This window comes from Vigna unguiculata, chromosome 10 (assembly GCF_037176805.1).
Source record: "Vigna unguiculata cultivar grain cowpea cultivar isolate G323 ecotype 2 chromosome 10, ASM3717680v1, whole genome shotgun sequence".
NCBI lineage: Eukaryota > Viridiplantae > Streptophyta > Magnoliopsida > Fabales > Fabaceae > Vigna > Vigna unguiculata.
This window is the reverse complement of record NC_140801.1, coordinates 45490120-45511638: the sequence shown is the minus strand read 5'-3', so window position 1 is coordinate 45511638 and position 21519 is coordinate 45490120. Positions and strand designations below refer to the sequence as shown.

The following is a 21519-nucleotide window of genomic DNA, read 5'->3' as shown; positions in this document are numbered from 1 at the left end:
TCTTTTGATTTATTCTTTTTCTGTTATTTCATTTTAAATCTTTTTGTATTTCTATATTTTATTATATTAATTATTTTCAAAAAACATGTTATTTAAATTATAAAATTAGATTAATTTCTACTTTTAATATACATGTTATTACGCCTCCAATTCTAGATTCCAAGTGCTCCTTCAATGTATGGACGAGATTTTCTGTTTTTCTCTACTTTTGGGTTGTGTTATGTAACAATTGGAGCTCCATGGATACTCACTTTCAAGTTTTCTTTGCAATGCAATAAACTATGGTTGTTTCGTCTCATTCCCTTAATCTCTATACCCTAATTTCCAGAGTTCTGCTCTACTTTCATTCTTCTTTGTTCTTGTTGGCTTTGATTCTCAGTTTCCATGCACTTCTGTCGATTGTTTTTAACTTCTTTACATTTTGCATTGAGTACATCTTAATTTACACCACTTACATTATGTACACCGTTTTCTCCCTTTCTACTTTTAATCATTGCAATTCCAATTCAATTCTTAATTTCATTTTAGTGTAATTGCAATTTTATAGTTTAGTAAGTTTTACAGTTTCAATTTTAGTCATAGTTGAAATTTCAATTTTTGGCTGTCAATGTGTTCTCTCAATCTTTTTTATTCAAAACGACATCATTATATACATTGATACTTCAAGAAATATCTATGAAATATCTATTATTTGTCATCACACAAAAAATATTATTAAAAATAATAAAAGTACTAAAGGAATACATAGATAATTGGTATTTGATTATAAAAAAAGTCCATCATATACTAGGAAGCATATCTAGGATACCAAGTTAAAGGTTCCCCTTTAGCCAATCCTAAACTAGCCAATTTATATGCATAACTTCAAACATCTCCACCATCTCCCTCTAATCGCCTATGGAACAATCATTTGGAAAGTAAAAGCTTAAAGTCAATACCTTAAAGTCAGTAATATAATTCACATTTAAATTACTGCAGTACAATGAACTAAGCTGAATTTAAAATGAAAGCAATGACATAGTAAAACAAAATGAACTGTATGGGACAAGAATTAATATTGATAGAATATGCATGTGTTGGAAGGTGGTTCAACGTAACACTGAATTCTTGCCTTTTAAATAAAAGATTAAGAAGGCCAAAAAGTTCTTTACATTGAGGATGGCATTTAAAACCCTAACTAATAAATACACTTATAAACATGAGACTAGGTTAAAAATATACGAGAGATGTGGTAAAAGAAGCTTTACAAGCTGAGTGTCCATTACCTCACCTATAAAATCTATATCCAAAACAAAACAAAACAGAAGATCAAATGGGAACATAAGGCTCAAAAAGTTTAATACACGGATTTGGATCATTCTGCATAATTTCAGCAGCACGTTCGAACTCTTCCCTCAGAACTTTGATGCTATATTTATCTACCACTCGCCCAAGATCATGAGATGTTTCAAAAGGATCCTCTATACATATCAAATGCCGATCATTGCCAATCCTTCTAGTCCAGTCCTTCTCTCGTTTGCTACACCAAAATACAGTATCACATTCAGATAAATAAGAATGAAAACAACGCAGATTTAAATCAACAAAGCATTACCCAGTTCCTATGACTTTGTTAACAACGGAATGGAACATAAAGGGTATGAGAAATATTCAGAGATAACGAGTTCTCATACCTGATTATGCTTCCTGTGCGCACAGATATAACAGAATTTGCATAATCATGACAATATGCCCAATAGTGGAAAAATCCCCGCACAAGCTGAGCAATTGTTTCCTTGTTGTGGCGACCAAAATCACCAAGTTTTTCAACTTCATCAAAGAAAGCACAACTAATATCATCGACAGTCACAGAATACGTTGTCTCCATCTCCTGTATACAAAATAGTATTCAATCATTAAATTACAAAATTATTCATATGATGTAATGTTTAATGAGGTACAAACTTGACAAAGTTAACTGAACATCTTTGATTTGAATACTGCAAAAAGTTATTCCATTGACACTAGCCACGCAATTGCTAAAGTGGTTTTCTCAGAGTAAAAAGTGATTTGCCATTAACAACTACAAGGCTTTGCCACAGCATAAAAATTTGAAGTGGTTTTCCAGCCAATTGTATGGAAAATGAAAATGAAAAGAAACCTAGAACTCTTAGTTAATTAATTTTTTTATTCTGTGGAATATGGAAACACAGACCATTATGTTTAGATGAAAATAAAGGGTTCTTCTGAAACATTAATAGCGAAAACAGTGACATTCTACACCTCTTAAAAGGCAAAATACAGAAATATCTGACAGAGGAATAGAAGAATGAAGTCTGAAGTACACACCTGCAAGCATGGAAGGATGGCAGGTCTTCTCATTTGCAAATAATGAATGCACATCAAAACATACCTGAAATTAAAATTAAATTGTTTTTAGGCAATACTATCTAGTCATCATATTTAAATGAACTTCAATTGTTTTGATCCTGTCTACTTTGATTTTGTTTTGCTATATTAGCACAGTACCTTGCCTAATTATAATAAAGACAACAAAAAAAACTTTTTGAATTACAGTAGCATCAGAGGTTAACTTACGCATAGCTAGACAGAGTTCCATGGTAAGTTTCATTGACTCTTCTTGACTTAGCCCAATGTTTGATAATGAAGGCTAGCTGCCGTAACCTTGGATCTATGAGCGCATAATCCCGAAGAAGCTTTGTATTCACAACAGCAAGAAGATTGTTAATGCATATGTCACAAGAGATTCCTGTTACTGGATCCATGAGCTTTACTATGGGAACCCGTGCACGTGTCAATGCCTACAAACAAATTCAAATTAAGAAATGAACAAATTTTTGTTTTAATTTAATTACTTCAATTTCCAAGGGCAGTAAACCAGCAGCAAATGCATTCTTTTGAAGAAAAATTGAGTCAGTCAGTTACCAGTAATTTCTGTCATATTCCCCACCTAATCCACTTCCTTTTCCTTCTTTATTTTTACCTACATTTTTTCTTAAGTTTCAAAAAGATTGGCCATCATGTTATACTTATCATACAACTCTTTTAACCATAGCATTTTCTCCAAACATATCCAATAAAAATCAAACAGAAAAAACAGATTAGAGATGCTGTGGAAGAAAAAAAGGGGGATGAAAAGACTCAGACACAGGAAGCAAAGAATAACAGACAGAATATGTTAAAGTCTAGGCACTAGCATTGACCAGTGAAGACAATAGCATCTATGCTTATCCAGCCATATAAGGGCCCCTTTATATGGAATCCATAAATTTGAAAGTATCAAACCAAGACAGCAAAAACACCACATAATGTCCTACATCCATGCAAAAACACAATATAAAGTAGGAAAGTCGCCTTATTTGCAGTCACTCAGTCTTATATATGGCCTCTTAGAAGCATGCCTTTGTTGCAACATCGTGGATAAGGAATTTAATCCCACATTGACCAGTGGTATAGAAAAAAAATAGAATATATAAGTGTATAAATTACATTTAAATCGCACTTTATAAACCAATTTTATAGGGTTAATTTAAGCTTAAACCCATATCCTAAAATGGCATCAAAATTCCTACATTCTATTATATAATAAATAGCAATCAAGTGCTCAGGTAATGGCTACACTAGAGTTAGAGGGGTTCCTTTATTTGATAAAGAGGCGAGCCCAATATTACTAGGAATATTTTGAAAGTCTTCCTACAAATAAACTACAAGTAAAATGTAAATTTTATTCTAATGCTTGTTGGGGTTGATGGGAAGGATGAAACATCATCTTCCTGGAAAAAAACAAAGATGTTATTCCTTGTCCTAGTGTCCCAGATGAAGTAATGGAAACACTTGTGAAGCTGCTGAAAAGTACACAAAAAAATGAAAAGGAGAACAACCTTGATTGGGCAGAAGTTACAAAAGAAGTAGCAAAAGGAAAGAATCCTCTCCAACAAATGACAATTAATGCATCTTATGTAAATAGAGATGTAATTCACAGGAAGTTTGCAATGCAATTATGTTAATGCATTGCCATTTAACCTTGTAAGAAGTCCTCCTTTTATCCAAATGTTAAAGGTTGTTGGATAGTATGGTAAAGGTTTAAAGCCTCCTTATCATGAGGAAAGGGTCTCCTATTTGAAAAGATTTGTTAATAGTTAATAATGCCAAAACCAATAAAAATGAAAAATTCCTAGTAGGAGACAAGGAAGAAATTGAAGACACTGAAGAAGGGGAAAAAGATGAAGATGACTTGAGTGATGTAGATCTTGGAGAAGAAGATGATGAAATATGAATTTGATTTTGAGGCTGTTTAGTATGTGCAGCAGTAGCAACAACCATAGTCAATTCACACCGTAGTACTTCATCTGACAACCTTTTTACACAGACAATCTTATCTGGCCATGTCTCCCAAATCCTAGTTTGTATGTCATAAATTTCTAAAATAAGTCTCATCTTATATCTGGGGATAAATAAAAACCCTCCCCTTCGAACTTCAATCTTAACCAACAATCCAAATTTTCATTAACTTTGGACAGCAATGAAGTTTGATTACAAACTTGGGAAGTTATACGCCACAAGTAGGAAGACAATTAACCAAAATCTAAAACCGGTATAATTATGCACATATATTCTCTCATTACCTTCCCAAAGATATTAAGTGGCACATGCCTTTTTAGTCCATTGGGAAGTATTCGGTGAACAGCTATTTTTTATTATCTAAGAAAAAAATTCAAGGACAAACCAGCTACAGCATATTTCAATTTTTTTCCATTCAAAACCAAATTCATTAAACCTCCTTTGTGGAAATTTCTTAGCAAGCTTATATAAGTACCTTTGCTTCTTAAAGTTATTGCACATTTCTTTAAATGTGAATACAAACCATCAAGATAAAAATGGAAATGCAAAAAAAAAAAAAGACGAAAGTTTTCTCACCTGCACATTCTGCAGATTATCTGATTGCAAAATATCCGCCAATTTCATTATAATCTTAGCTTTGTCCATGTCTGCTTCGTCGATAGCAAGGCAAACATCGATGTCACTTTTAGAGACACCAAACGAATTAGCACATGATCCATAGAGATAAAGCTTAGCTGCTGGCCATTCTTTGCTAACTAATTTCTCCAACAATGCTACTAATTGCCTTTGCTTCTGCTTTTCTTCTTCAGGAGGTATTAGAGACTCATATATTGCAAGGAAAGGAACATTAAGAACATCAATGTCCCTTCGACAAACTAACTGCCTTTTGTACATTCTTGCCCGCTGGCTTAGGATCTGCTGCCCTCTTGAATCCGATGATCTGGCATCCTGATAACAAATGATACAAGTGTAAATAACATTCATACTTTACCAAAAAAAGACACATGACCCTCATAATTTGATCACCAGTAGATAACTGTAAAACTCAACAACCTATCTAGGCATTAAAATAAAGGTCCTTCAAACAAATTCAAAATTAAAAATATCACTGTATTATAAACAATTAATGGCTACTCAAAATACTTGATGGAATTTAGTTTAAAATTTAGCTTAGTAATGATTTACAACACATAACAAGTTAGCTACCAGCAATATTATCAACAAATATAACCACGGACCTTCTCTCGAGTGGCGCGTCGTTGCCTTGAGTTGGTCCTGTCATCAGAGTCATCCTCTATCAACAATGAATCAGCCAACTGCTCCCCAAGGACATCAACATGAGCCCCACTTCCACCAGTCTCATTCACAACACTGGAATGCAAGTTACTCCCAGCAGGTGGCCCAGGGCGATCAAGCTGATCAACAAGCCCCATTCCACGAACTACATTGCCTCTAACATTGCTCCTTTCACCAGAAACCATTCTCACACCTTCCCTCTTACCATACAAATTCTCAATCCTACCACCACCACCACCACCCATTTCCCCACCCCCCACCCTACCATCTTTCCTACCCTCCAAACCCTTCCCTCTATTCCTGTTCCCAAACCCTGGTGGAACCCTACTAGCCTCATGAGACAACGACCCACTAGCCGTATAACCCTCAAGTCCTCTTCTTTCCCTGTCCACAACATCATGATTACCCTGAAGAACCACATTCCCACTGGAATTAGAACTGGGGTGATCGACATGCAAGTTCCTGTCGAACCCGTTGTACCCTCTGTTGAAGTTCAAATTGAGCAACGAGTCCACATTGGGAGAAACTTCAGATGCAGAGTACGCAACCGTGGGCAAAGACCCGAACTGCAGTTTCAGTTCTTGCTGCTGGACGAAACCATCGACCTTGCTGTTCTTTTCTTCGATGGGAAACCCTAGTTTTCGCAGATCGTGGGTGAGGCCAGCGTTAACGTTGACACCGTTAGTGACGGAGTTCGGGTTGACGGGGAAGTGGGTCCGAGGAGGGGGAAACGGGTTATGGGGCAACCCGAAAAAGTTCGGAGGGTAAAGCGGAGAAGAGAGAGTGTGGGACCAAGGAGGAAGATGATGAGGGAGAGGAAGGGGGTGTTGGTGATCGGCGCCGGCGATTTGCCACTGCGGCGAGCCAACGGGGATCGTTGGACCGACGACGGCGACGGCGGGATCTATCGCCGGAGACTGTTGCCGCGGGTGTGAGTGGTGTTGGTGGGGGCGTTGGATGAGTGAGAGGAGGAACTCACCGCCGTTAGAGGGCGTCGGCGGCAGTGGCAAGTCACCTCCACCGCCGTTCATGGAGGCGGGTGGCGGCGGAGAGAGGGTGACGTGGCAGTTGTGAGATTGCGAGGGAAGAGAGAGCGTTGAGAGAGAAACTTAGAGGAGAAGTGTAGGAATGGGAGTGTGTGACTTTTAACTTTATATATAAAGCAAAAATGTTTTGATTAATGTGATTTTCGTTTGTTATTATTTTCAAAATTATTGCTAATCTTTTATCTTATCTTCTTGGTATTCGATAATAAAGGAGATAAATTATACTCTAAGAAGTTTTTTTAAATACAGTAAATAATTAATCAATATCTAACATGCTACTTTTTTTTTATGTATACAGTATCAACATGTAACGAATATTATTAAAAATATCATGCATGACCAATCTAAATTCTTGATATTAGTTAAAAATCATTGTTCATATGATTTTTAAGAAAAAAAAAACGGTATGCGTGGTTTTTCTAAACAAATATAATAAGAAAGATAAGGTATTATCTAACAACATTGTAAACTTTACATTAGTTGTAATCATTATTAGTTACAGATTAAAAGTTACTCTCACAATATATAATTATTAAACCCGTAAAATTATCATGTCATCAATCAACAAGAAAGTTTTACTTTTAATCTTTAAATAATAAAAATAATTTATCTTTTTCCAATTTAATAAAATGTATATTCCAAGAAAGAAGGTTAAAAATATGTCTATAAAATTAACAAAAATAGAGCAGTATTATTCTGTAAATAAGTAAAATGTTTTGGTGTGACATGACTTAAGGAATGTTAATATTTTTTTTTCATTTCTCTATTTATTTTGCTCTATTACTGGGAAAACCATATGAAAGTTACTTATTTAAATCAATTATTAAAAATAAAAAATATTATATTATATTATAAGGTTTGTGTGAATGAGAGAGGATGAACTTAGTGAAGAAGTTTGGTGATGTAAGTGGGTAAGACTTACTTTATTATAAAGTTGTCATGTGGAAAGTTTGGATCGGAAGACTGTGGAGTAATTTTACTTTTTATATATTTTTCTTTTCTCTAATTCTCATCTTGTTTCTTTGGTATTTGATATAGAATTGTCTAACAGTCCTAATTAATAAACATCTAACAAATTTCGCTAAATATTTTTAATTAATTAAAGAATCATATATTTTTATATTTTTTTATTATAGTTGGTGAATTAAGAATATAGCATTAAATAATATTTTTTTTAAATATATGTTCAAATTAATTTTTTTAATAAATAAAAGTGTTTTGAAAAAAACTAATTAAAGCTTGTTCCTATCTAAAATAAGATATTGAAATTGTTGATATCGATAGTTATCGTATTTTCTACTTTAGCAATGACATTATTGACTTTTTTTTTACCTTTTTATTTTTTCTCTTTTTAACTTAGGTTAAAAAGTATATTTTACAAATCATATTATATCTTAGATTCATGATCTAACTCTAACTTTGTTTATTTTTCATTTGTAAAGACATTCAACATGGATAAAAATGTTTTACATAATTATTATCACTAGGAGAATGGAAAGAAATAGTAAATTAATTAATTTAAAGTTGAAGTTTGCTTGAATTATTACCTCTCTAATTTGGAGGCATACAAGTATAACAACTTGAATTGAATTTCTTGAGTTGAATTCTCTTGACTACTACTAGTGCTTTCAACTCATCCATATTTATTGAAAGTTGATGTACAAACTTTCAAAAAATAAAATTGTAATCCAATCATCATTGTATTATTGCAATGTTTGGGTAGAGGTTGCAAATCTCGAGGGATGAATCTATAAATTTCTTTACAAAGTTGCAAATAGATTCATTATCCTCTTTCTTGATGTTACTTGTGTGGTTGAATGAGGTCGGTTGGTTGCAAACTACGCTTTGAATTTATGAGATGTCTACAATGGAATTTTTTAGTAAGGTCAAATATTAGTATTACTCCATTGAGTTTCATAAAGAACATTCGACAAATAATTGTATTGATTTTAAAGTAGATTTTCACATGAGATAAACATATCAATATATTCTCATCATGATTAGTGTAACCATGTATCACTATGAAAGAACATTAGTTTGATGACTTGCTAGCTATTAGAAGATGTATAGAATGTGCAAGTGTCGATCAACATTTGAGCTTTGTATCTAGTGATAGAAATAATTGTGTTTTGCTTTGTATATTCATTGTTTTGATGGGGATGATCATTTGTTACCAATGTGGACATGAAGTCAAGTGTTAATATGTTTTGATTGAGATTGAGTTCATCCTAAGAATATGAAATATCACCATTGAGGTGACAATTGAGTTATGATTGGTGTGTTTTTCTATTCAACTTTTTACCAATGTTTGAATCTCGTCTAGTAGGATTCTCGCCTTAACTTGATGTTGTTCTCAAAGTATTAAGTCACTTAGTGCCTTTTTTTGTATTGTCTCAAGGCATTCATTATTTTGGAGTTGTAATGCTAAGTTACAAAATTGTAAGGCCTTGTGTTGTTACCATTTACTCATGTGTTCGTGTTGTTTTCCTTGCATTTGTTTGATGTGAGGTTTGAGATTGTTATCAATTTATGACTATTACATGTTGTTGGTTGATGAATTTGAAATGGTTTTGCCTATAATTAAAACCATAAACCTATATGGCATAGGTAAAAATTTACCCAAGATAACATAGTGGACATCAAATATTTTCAGTGGACATTTTTTTATCGACAAAAAAGATATTAATAGTAGAACACTTGGAATAGTCTAACTCTTTTACAAAAAAATATTTCCAATGTTACTTTTCCTTACCAATCCAAAAGATATTCCTTAAAATCTAAAATTACAAACTAGAATATATTTTTCACTACTATGTGGTAACACTTAGTAGTGGGGAGCCCCATGTGATGCATGTATCAATTTAATCTTATTTATACTTATCAATCTTTGTCATTAAGTGTCCACCATCTAGGTATATATTTTACTAACATAGTAAATCAACTTGTTTAAGTATTGCATCTTTGCCTCTAATAAGAGGTCTTCATTGCCATTTAATTGTTATCATTGTCATTTCTTCATTATTTTGTTTAGCATTATGTGATAGCACCATCATCTTCATTACACTAGTTCAATCTCATTGTAAATTTTTGTTGATCGTACTATGTTATCATCCTTCACTTTAGTTAGGTATAAGTTCAAATCTGCAAAAGAACATTTTGTATGTATCCTGGCTAACAACATGAAAAAGCTATGAGAATCAGTCCATCCTTACAATAAAAACCTTTTCCTTTGCTCCCAGTCTGGAAATTACTTATTACCCTTATCTAATTACTACCCAATAACCCAATCATTTGTCCATTTATCATAAAAAATTTAAGCATGTTATAGGGTTTAAACACCAATCTAAATATGTTATAGGCTAGAGTAAATACCTTTGAAGCATATGTTAACCCATTCCTAAAAATGGTTTTATTTCTTTGACCCCATAGAAGCCACAAAATAGCCATCCATATGCTACCCCAAATTATGTTATATTTGTTGCTCAATTTTAAAAGTTCAAACTGACAAAAGTGGTATTGTGGGTCATTGTGACTCACACTAGTATTTCCTACCCATATATGGCATTGCTTCCACACACACTTTGCTATTTTACACGTAAAGAACAAGTGACTATTGCTTTCCTCTGCATTACCGTACATTACACATAGTGTAGAACTTGTAATTATGCCCTTCCTCCTCAGATTAAGCTTAGTCCCCACTCTATTGAGTATAACTTTCCATGCAAAGTGTTGTGTTGTGGGGAGAGCTCTAGTCTTCCAAAATATTTTAAATATTTCGTTTTGCTCCCCTTGGTTTGTGCCAAGTAACTTTTTATAGGCAGATTTGACTATATAGTTGTCACCCTCTTCGTCTTTCAACTGTAATGTATCATCCCTATCCTTGGATAATGGTATATGTGTGAGTTCTTCCATAGATTTTGATACTAGAGGAACTTACCATTCAAACAAATGTCTTCTCCATTTAAAATCCCATACTCAACCATGGTTCATCCATACTTTAAACTCTTTTATTACTCTAGTCTTGTTTAAAGAATTGGCGTATAATCTTGGATAAGCTATACGCTTAAAGGTTGTTCTGGAATCTAGCTATCTTCCCAAAATTTAATCTCATTCCCCTTTCCCACTTTTCACTCAACATTATTTACAAACCAATTCTCTCATTCTCGTTCATTTACAACTTTCTTAATATCCCTCCACCACACAGATTTCTGGCTCTTCTGGCATTTATTGTTGGAGGAGTTTTTCCATTTTCCATACTTTGATTCCATAATTTCTTTTCATAGTCTTTCCTCTCCCATTGCTAACCTCCAATTCCATTTCCCTAGTAATGCAACGTTGAACATCTTTATATCTATAGTACCTAATCCACCCTCTTCTTTTGGCTTACAATTGTTATCCCATTTTACCCATGCTAACTTTTTACCTTTACTACCCAACCTTAAAGAAATTGTCTCTGGATTTTCTTAATGTTCCTTTCCACTTGTGTGAGAATTTTAAAGAAAGATATGTAAAATAAAGTTAATGTTATTAACATCGATTTTAATAGGCATGTTCTTCCTGCAAACGAAAGATATTTTTCTTTCCATCTAACCCATTGTTTCTTAACATTCTCAACCATTCTTTTTCATATGCTATAACTTATAGGATTACCTCATATCCTCATTCCAAAGTATGTAAAGGGTAAATTCATAATCTTACAATTCAATATTTCTACATATCTCAAAACCATATTTACTTCTATTCTCACACCACCTAATTTTGTTTTCGAAAAGTCCACCTTTAATCCTAAACCAAGCTCAAAACATTTCAAAAAGCTCTTAATAATCATAATATTTTGTGTGTTTGCTTGACTTAGAAATAAAGTGTCATCTACAAATTGCAGCATATTCACTAGAATATCTCTCTCTCCTACCTTAACCCCTTGTAGCAATTGTTTTCTTGTTGTCATCCTAACCATTCCAACAAACCCTTCTGCCACTATTAGGAGCAAAAAAGGAGCTAAAGGGTCTCTTTGCCCAACACCTTTTGATGGGTTGAATTATTTTGTTGGGCTACCATTTACAAGCTCTAAGATCATGGAAGACTCCAAACATTCTTTTTATCCAATTAATCCAAATGTTACTAAACCTCATCCTTTGCATCATATAATATAGGAACTAGGCGTGAGCAAAAAAAGCGAGACCGACCGAAACCGATTCATCCGAATCAAAAAATAAAATGCGGGTCGGTTTTATACGAATTCGGATTTGAATGGATAAAAATTTTCGGGTAAAACGGATATATACGGTCGGATATGGAGCAGAAAAATAAAATCCCCAAATACCCGACCCGACCTGTTAAAGTTTTATCAGTATAATTTTTTATCATCTAAACCCTAGCCGCAGCCCCTTTCCTCTCCTCCTTCTCCTGCAATCTCTTACCCTTTCTTCTGCAACTTTCCTTTTTTTTTTTGAATTCACGACCTTTCTTTTGCAACTTCCCTTTTTTCTTTGAATTCACTCACACTTCGTGCTCATTGGAAGATACTGAACTTTCCTTTCATATAAAGCTACTGTCTTTTTCCGGCGAGGTGAACTGGCTTGCGTTCGCGATGCAGATCTGCGTAGTCACACTTTTTCTAGCGAGGTGGACTGGCTTGCGTTCGCGATGCAGATCTGTGTACTCACAGTGGTTGTGTCGAGATTTCTCCTTTGTTGTTCATCTTCCATTTGTAGTTCTCACCGTGTTGCTTTTGAAGTCCGTTGTGACGTCATTCATAACTTGTTGCTTGTCTTTGACTGGGAGAGAGGAAGAGGAAGAGGTCGCGGCAACAACAACTAAGTTCATAAGCGGCAGCAGCAGCAACTAAGTTCATAAGTGGCGGCAGCAGCAACTAAGTTCATAAGTGGCGGCGACAGCAGCTAGTTTATAGGCCGTGAGGGCGTTTAAAGAAGGGGGAAGGACCAAAGCGTTGACGGTGGTGGTGATGTTTATGGAATGCCGTTGACGAGCTTCTGGTGTGTGTTGCGTTGATGTGACGAAGATACTTTCTTCTCTTTGATTAGTAATTCGGGTAACCCGTAGATCCATCCGTAATAAACCGATCCGAATTTATCCGAAACCGTCTAATTCGAATTGTTAAATGGTCAGGTTTGGATTTGAAAAAATAAATTTGGGTTGTGTCGGATTGGGCATATTGAACCTGAATTCGGTCCAACCCGACCGTTGCTCAGCCCTAATAGGAACTGCCATCTAATAGAATCATAAGCTTTCTTGTAGTCTACCTTAAGGATAACACATTTTTTTCCTTTTCATTTCATCTATGATCTCATTTGTAACTACGAGCAAACATTTATCTTCCAAAAAAGATGATTAGAAGTAATCAATGACTTCGTCTAGAACTTTTTTAACGTTATGGATAGAATTTTAAATGGATATAAAACATTTTTTTATCAAGTTGTTTAATGTGAAATTTATGAGATATTATATATATATATATATATATATATATATATATATATATTATTTTTAAGTAAATTCAACAATAGTTAATATTGTTTCAATTAATAAATATCTCATTTCAGATTTCATACATAGACTACATAATTATAGACAAAATTTCTTTTACTATTTTAATTTATATTTTTGTAAGACCCAATATTTCTGCTCTTATGTTTAAGAGTTGTCTCAGATCTAATTGGGCCTAAGGGCTGGCCCATGAGGAGCCAAAGACATTAAACCAGCCTAACACTCTCACTCCCATCTCACTTTCAGAAAATATTTGTCCTCAAACCCCTTCGTTCTCAACGGAAGCTCTACTAGGGTTTGATCCTTAGCCTTCGTCAAGGATGCTCAAGCTCTTTCGACCCCACCTTCTAAGTTTGTTCCTTGAGCTATGGTGCTCCGCTGTTGGTGTCGAGGCCTTGCACTAGCTCATTCCAGGTAAGGGAAGCTAGAACCTAATCTTGTATTCGTCCTTTTCACTGTTTGGCTGTTGTACTACAATTCTGTGGTTGATATGACGTCCTGGATGCGTGACATGCTTTAGTGTGTTATTCTTGGCTTGGTATGAATGGCTGTCGCAGGAAAACAGTGGCGAGACCTGATAATCTCGCCCAGACGAGATGAGTAGAGGCTCGCCCAGACTTTTTATGCGAGGGGTCGCTTAGGCGACCAACTCAGTTTTAAGCGAGTGAGTGTCTCGCTCAGGCGAGGGGAGTCTCGCCTAAGCAAGAATGCGCAGAGGCTGTTGTGGTGTGTGTGTCGAGCTCTCGCCTAGGCGGAGGGAGCTCGTCTGAGCGAGAGTCCTTCTCGCTTGAGCGAGATCCTCCAACCTGAGCGACGAGCTGGGTGAGAATGCGTACTGAATTGGGTTACCTCTGTGCTTGAATGTTTAGCTGGTACTTGTATGAGTTATTGTATGATGGCTTAATGGGAATATTTATGCATGATTGGGAGAGGGTTTTATGTGTAAATCATGAGTTTGACATAATCTTTATATGAATTATACTCGAGAGGTTGAATATATGTATATATGTGGTCATGAGTTTGACATGAGCAACAATGGACATGATGGTTGGTAATCCAGTGGCATGGCTTTGGTATGAGGAGAAACTCTTTACTCATGGTTGGGAATGACGAATTGGTATTGATTCAACGTATGATAAATAAGGATTGGTTACGAATGAGGGGATGAGGTTCCTATGTATAATATATGTATCTGTTACTTGGCTATTTGTGTATGTTTGTCGTGTGGTCAGTACGTAATTCCTTGAAGTCTCTAGGTGGGACTTCAGGGTCGTGCTTCAGTGGTCAGGACGTAATTCCATGGCCCCTGTTAGTGGGTGTCCATGGTGGTGTCACATCTATATAACTTGGTAAGGATTCAAGGTAAGGATCGCATCTTGACACTCTAAGGAGTCAGTTAGTCTCACTTAGAGCGGACTGGCTCTTGTGGTAAGAGTAGCATAAGGCCTGAAACTCATTAAGGGCTAACCTTGTGTGTGAGGGAAATTGATTCATTGTAATACTTGTAACACATAGCTCGGGGGTGAGCAGAGGTATCCACCACAAGTGCAAGCATCTGCTGAATCCGACCCGGTTATATGTATCCAGATGAGTCGAGTCTTAGTGTATTGTTTTGGAATGTCATAACATGCTTGGGTAATGTATGTATAATTGACTGTGAAAGCATATCAGATTGCATGATAAAACCACTTTTGGCTCTAGCTTACCCTTTTTGTTTTTGTTGTGTGTCCTGCTGTGTGGTACTCTCTTTTGCGATGATCATCAACTTGTTGATGTGAGCAGATGCGAGGAACACCCGTGGTCAACAGGGAGGTGATAGTTCTGCTGCTTAGCCTTTGGGTTGACTTCTACCTTTGGGCTCTTCATTTAGGGCTAAGGCCCATGTATTGTTTTCTCCGAAAATTTGTTTAAGTCTTTTTCACTCTATTACTTTACTTTGTACCTGGCATCGTGGTGTATCTCTTTTATTCGTCCTGTAAGCAATTGGAATATCTGTAGGAGTGACGTTATACTCTTTTATCCTCGCTTCTTATATTATATTGTGTGACATATCCTTTATTTAGCTTTATTAACTAAATGAGGTGTTACAATTTTCCTCTATTGTAGAATTATTATGAATAACGAGTAATAACAATAATCTATAATAATATATCTATAACAATATATAAATATGATACCTTCTTTTTGTTCATATTTCTTTATTCCAATTTTACCCTTAATATTATTTTAAAAATTAATTATTTTATAAATATAATTTACCTTTAACTGTCCTTCTAAAACTTTTTTTGTCTTTAATTTTAAAAACTTCTCAGATTTTACTCTTTTAATTTTATATTGAACAATTATTTAAAAAATTAGTTACATTTTTTTATTGATCTTAACTCAATTTTTTATATAAATTAAAAAATGCGAACACACAGACATGATAACCTCACGTTTGTGTTTTTGCTAATAATAATAATAATAATAATAATAATAATAATAATAATATATAAAGAGATACCCTTTTTGTGTCTATATTTCGTTATTCCAGTTTTACCCATAATATTATTTTAAAAATTAATTATTTTATAAATATAGTTTACCTTTACGTAGGGGTGGCAAACGGGCCAGCCCGACCCGTTTTGGCCCGGCCCGTATGTGGCCCGTCAAAAAACGGGCCGGGACGGGCTGACCCGTCAAACAGAAACGGGCCAATATTCACAACTCGTCCCGTATAGGACGGGCTAACGGGCCGGGCCGGGCTGGCCCGTCTAGTTTTTTTTTAATTTTTTTAATTAGTTTTCAAATTTTTTAATTTGTTTTATTTTTTTAATTTGTTTATATATACATATAAATTATTATTAAAGTCATATTTAATCAAATAAAATATTATTTTAACTTTTAATTGATTAGTTAATGTTTTTAATTAGATAAGTTAAAATAATTATTAAATTTACATATTAAATTATTCAATTATAACTAATAATTCAAACTTAATTTGTAGGTGTTAATGATTTAAATTACAATACTATTATATATTTCTACATTTAAAATATATAATCTAAAAAATTAATTTTTTTAATTATTTTTATTGTATTTTATTTTTTTAAAACGGGCCAACGGGCCAGAACGGGCCAGAACAGGCCAGCCCGTACTTTGGCCCGTCAAGTTGACGGGCTGGACGGGACGGGCCAGAACGGACTGACGGGTTGAAATCTTCAACCCAGCTCGTTCCTTTTAGCACAGGCTGACGGGCTGGCTCGTTGGGCCCAACCCATTTTGTCACCTCTACCTTTACGAGTTCTTCTAAAACGTTTTTTGTCTTTAATTTTTAAAATTCCACATTTTATTATTTTATTTTTATATTAAACAACTATTTAAAAAATTAATTATATTTTTTTATTGATCTTAACTCAAATTCTTATAAAAATTAAAAAATGCGAACACACATGTTTTTGATAATAATAATAATAATAATAATAATAATAATAATAATAATAATAATAATAATAATAATAATAATAATAATAATAATAATAATAATAATAATAATAATAATAATAATAATAATAATAATAATAATAATAATAATAATAATAATATACACCTATATATAAGTATACCCATTTTAGTATCTACACTTTTATTCTATTTTACCCTTCAATAAATATTTTTTTTTTTAAATTAAAATAACTAATTTATCATTTTTACATTTCAAATAACTACTTTGTTATATTTAACTGTTTCATTCACTTAATTTTTCTTTTTAAATTAATATTTTTAAACTAAAATAAGTAGTTTTTACAAATGAATTAAATATTTTAACAAATGATTAATTTAAAAAAATTGAATAAATGAAACTAAATAAAAAAATATTTATATCAAAATTTAAAAAATTCTTCATTGTTATTTTAAAAAAAAAAAAAAATAAACACAAATAGCACGTATGTTTCACTAGTAATAATAGTAATAACAATACTAATACTTATACATCTACTACAAATACTACAAACACAAATAATAATATTAATTCAAAAAATAATACTAATATTAAGATCTAATCATGTTCATGGTCTCCATTTTCATAGCAAAATCTCAATTTGGTCCCTCTATTTTTTTTCGTTTCAATTTGGTCCCTTCTCTTGGTGGTACAATAAACCATTAAGGGGGTGTCGCATGTTAGTTCCTGAAATTTTTGACTTTATTTTTTATTTTTGAATTTTAAAAAAAATGTCACGTGTCAAGTTGTCATCGTGTCACGTGGTAGTGATAGAGTGATGTGGCAGTGACAATGACATGTGTCACTTATATGTCAGGTGTCATTTTCACTTACTTAATTTAGTCCATTTATTTTAATTTTTGTCTCAATTTAGTCCCAATTTTTGTAAAAATTGAGTAATCTTATCCCTCTCCAAATTGAAATCAAATTTAATTTCTATATAAATGTACACAAATATTTATAATAAAATTGATATTTCAAGTAAACATTTTTAACAAAATTAAGTTTATTTAATTAATATTTTACATTGAACTTTATTTAAAATTGTTTTAAAGTTGTTAATAGAAAATAATGTTAATAGAAAAAAATCATAAATTATATTGATATTTTATTACATCGTACTTTAATATTGTTTTTTATTTGAATTTATATTTTAAATAATTGTATATTTTTAAAATGTGTAAAGTTCAATCATTTGTACACAAATGTTTGAATTGGTGTAAAAGTAACAATTATAAAAAATTTTAAAATAATTTTAACTAGTTCATGTAACAATAAAAAACATATAAATTTGAAATTTGAAAACAATTTCAAGTAAAGTTGAATGTGAAACACAAATTTAAATAAACTTAGTCATGTTAAAAATATATAATAAAAATATCAGTTTGAATAAATATATTAAATTTAATAAAAATATTTGTATAACATTTATATAAAAATTATTTTTTGTTTCAATTTGGAGAGAGACGAAATTGCAATATTTTTACAAAAATATGGACTAAATTGAGACAAAAATTAGAATACAAGAACCAAATTGGGAATGAGAAAATGACACCTGGCATAATACTGACACGTGGCATTGTCACTGCCACGTGACACGACAACACAGCTTGACACGTGACAAATTTTTTATTTTTTTAAGAAAATAAAAAAACAAAAATAAAAAAGAATCAAAAAATCCAAGAACTGACACGGGACACCACATTTAACGATGTTACTATACCACTCACGGAAATGACTAAATTGAGATCAAATTTCCCAAAATAGGAACCAAATTGAGATGAAAAAAAAAATAGAGAGACCAAATTGAGATTTTGCTACGAAAATGGGACCAAAGACATTATTAAACCTGATATTAATACATATATTAAATACAGGGACGGAGCATCATAGGAGCAGGGAGGGGCCTAGGCCCCCCCAATATTTTTGATTTTTTTCAAAATTATATATCCATTTTTTTAATTTTTAAAAATTTTGAAAATTTTAAATAGTATATTTTAGAAATTGATGATAATTAAATTGTGTCTCTTTATTTCTTTTATAAAATACAACATTTAATGTTAATAAATAATAAAACATAAAATCCAAAATAATAAAAAATAAAAAAATATTTAGGTTTAATTAGTCTTCTAGTATCTGTTTTCATCTAAAAATATCAAATTGCCACTAAATTGAAACTAAAAGAACTGGAAGATCAACTTACATATTTGGAAACAATAACCAAAAGAGTAATTAAACCAAATATTTATTAAAATATTTTTTATTTTCTTCTGTCATTGCCTTTTTAAATTTTGACAAAATTGTACTCATCTCTCACTATCATTATGTTTGCTGTCATTTCTCATCTGTTTCCTTCATTTCTCGAAGAAAAAAAATGTAACTCTCTCTTGTCTTACTTGATGATGAAATATTACTTTAATAGTTATTAAAATTATTTTTTATCTCATGAGCCTTTTGTATACTTACTTTTTATGATTATAGAAGAAAAAAAATAATGTATTATGTGTTTTTTTATAACCGATTTTTAATTGTGACTTGATTATAATATATTTTTCTTCTAATATTTATGTCTCTCAATATTTTATTAGATTATGATAAATTATTTTTTAATATATTTTAAAAAAAACATATTGAAGAAGAATAGAATAATAAATTTATTTTGTAGAAGTAGTAGAAGGGAAGAAGCTACACATGAAGATAAAAACAAGTTAAATTATATTTCTTCACATCTTTTAAAATATTTAAAGCATTATACTAATAATCCAATCTAAGGATCCAATTATTTTATAGAAAGAATCATTTTTTAAAGTGTTATACTAATGGTCCAATCAAATGATCAAAAAATTATATTATTTTGGTCACTCCAAAACTTTTGGTCAAGATCCGTCACTGATTATATATATATATATATATATATATAGTTATAGATACATTTTGTCGGACGGGAAACAAATTTTAGTTTCTCATGCTACCATATTATGTTGAAAACTACTTAATTCATATTTTTTCACCCTTTTTTTTTTTTCAGTTCCTCCTTTTTCTTGTTCTCATTATCTACCTTTTCTCTCCAAACAAACTCCATATCTTCTTATCGTAATTGAATATATTTGAATTAAAAAATAATAATATTAATATAGTAACCTAAAATGTAGACCTCAACCTCAAATTCTGAAGTTTCCAAAAACACACTGCATTTTACCAATTCACTCGGTGCAAAACCTTACACATGTTAGGCCAAGCTATCATATCTAGTAAGAAAAATTCTCACTCCCTTACGAGGTTACGTGCATGCACTCATCCAACAACCTACGATTAAATACTGCATCATCATCTCCTTAAACAAACCAAAAGGCAACAAAAATGTCTGCATTCGACCCTTACGCTCACCTTGGCTTCATCAAGAACCCCGACGGCACCATCACACGTTTATCCAAATCCCCAACCGTGGAGGCCAACCCTGACCCTTCACCCGGAATCACCGTCGTTTCAAAAGATGTAACCATCGACGCCGAAAAGAAAACGTGGGTCCGAATCTTTCGACCCACCAAGCTCCCTTCCAACGACAACACGGTGGCGCGTTTGCCCATCGTCATTTACCTCCACAACGGTGGCTTTGTGCTCTTCACCCCTAGCAGCATCGACAGCCATAAGAAGTGCTCGCTCATCGCCGATGACGTCCCCTCCATCGTTGTCTCCGCCTCTTTCCGCCTCGCGCCGGAGCATCGTCTCCCGACACAGTACCAGGACGCATTCGACGCCGTTTTGTGGGTGAAGAACCAATTAAACAACCCCAATGGAGAGAAATGGTTAAAAGATTATGGGGACCCTTCTAGATGCTACCTTTATGGCTCTGACTGTGGTGCCAATATAGCTTTCAACGTTTCCATGCAGGTTTTTTTCTATGCATATCCACTTCTCATAATGTAGTTTCACAAATCTTTCTTTTTCATTTCAATAAACAAATTCTGCTTTTCGTGTAATATTCATGAAATGTTTTCGTGTAGACTGCTGACACAGATTTGAAGCCATTAAGGATTCGTGGTTTGGTTCTGAACCAACCCATGTTTGGAGGGGAGAAGAGAACAGGATCAGAGCTGAAGTTTGCAGCAGACCAAGTATTACCTTTGCCGGTGTTGGACTTGATGTGGAGTATGGCTTTGCCCAAAGGCACAGATCGTGACCATAGGTATTGCAACCCTATGGTGAAGGGACCGCACCTTGATAACGTTAGGAAGGTGGTGAAGTGTCTTGTTATAGGGTTCAATGGGGACATCATGGTGGACCGACAACAAGATTTTGTGACCATGTTGGTCAAATGTGGGGTGCAAGTGGAAGCACGTTTTGACCAAGTGGGGTTCCATGATATTGACATGGTGGATCCTGCTAGGGCTAGTGCTGTTGTAAATATTGCCAAGGACTTTATTCTTGGTTGAGTTACCCCTTTTGTAGCTTCTTTGGGTTAAGTTTCATGATTCTGAAAACTTTAAGAAAGGTTTTGTGGTAATTCTGAGGTTCTGTAACTATGTCATCGTGTGTATGGTTATGAGTCAACGTTATGAGTTATGTTGGACTTTTCTTTTAACATCATTGGTGAATTGTTCTTTTTACTGTCCATTAAATGGTCTAAAACTTACGAGTAGATGTTTATAAAGACGTTGAATAATTGGCTTAATAAAACACTAGAATTTAATTACCAAATTTCTAACTTCTATGAATATTTGTACTTTGCAAAATCATTTCCAGAATCAAGTAACTCAATAGATGGACTATATGAAAGTTGAAGAGTAAAACTAAAATTAAGTCTTTGCCTCTCTTTCGCTCCCTTTAGGCATAATAATAAAACTACTT

At 33.2% G+C, this 21519-nt stretch overlaps 2 protein-coding genes across 2 annotated transcripts; one reads left to right on the top strand and one right to left on the bottom strand.

The window, feature by feature from the left end:
* Positions 1 to 1074: 1074 nt before the first annotated feature.
* On the bottom strand, positions 1075 to 6771 carry LOC114166793 (Nucleotidyltransferase family protein). Its single transcript, XM_028051627.2, has 6 exons — positions 5580 to 6771; positions 4918 to 5289; positions 2578 to 2801; positions 2329 to 2392; positions 1674 to 1870; positions 1075 to 1519 (listed from the first exon to the last, which is right to left on the bottom strand). The coding sequence occupies exons 1-6, from the start codon at positions 6666 to 6668 to the stop codon at positions 1309 to 1311; spliced, it is 2157 nt and encodes a 718-aa protein (XP_027907428.1). The 5' UTR covers positions 6669 to 6771; the 3' UTR covers positions 1075 to 1308.
* A 13248-nt stretch (positions 6772 to 20019) lies between these two features.
* LOC114165842 (putative carboxylesterase 9) lies at positions 20020 to 21278 on the top strand. Its single transcript, XM_028050440.2, has 2 exons — positions 20020 to 20562; positions 20676 to 21278. Exons 1-2 carry the CDS (start codon positions 20032 to 20034, stop codon positions 21102 to 21104), a joined length of 960 nt encoding a protein of 319 aa, XP_027906241.1. The 5' UTR covers positions 20020 to 20031; the 3' UTR covers positions 21105 to 21278.
* Positions 21279 to 21519: the final 241 nt, after the last annotated feature.

What these genes read in the sequence shown, in the direction of transcription:
- LOC114166793 (XM_028051627.2), bottom strand. Translation starts at nt 6,668, where the DNA reads ATGAACGGCGGTGGAGGTGACTTGCCACTGCCGCCGACGCCCTCTAAC. An exon ending in ATAATCTGCAGAATGTGCAG is followed by an intron (nt 2,802 to 4,917) that starts GTGAGAAAACTT and finishes ATTTGTTTGTAG; the next exon opens with GCATTGACACGTGCACGGGT. An exon ending in CCATCCTTCCATGCTTGCAG is followed by an intron (nt 1,871 to 2,328) that starts GTGTGTACTTCA and finishes TTTTGTATACAG; the next exon opens with GAGATGGAGACAACGTATTC.
- LOC114165842 (XM_028050440.2), top strand. Translation starts at nt 20,032, where the DNA reads ATGTCTGCATTCGACCCTTACGCTCACCTTGGCTTCATCAAGAACCCC. An exon ending in CTTTCAACGTTTCCATGCAG is followed by an intron (nt 20,563 to 20,675) that starts GTTTTTTTCTAT and finishes GTTTTCGTGTAG; the next exon opens with ACTGCTGACACAGATTTGAA.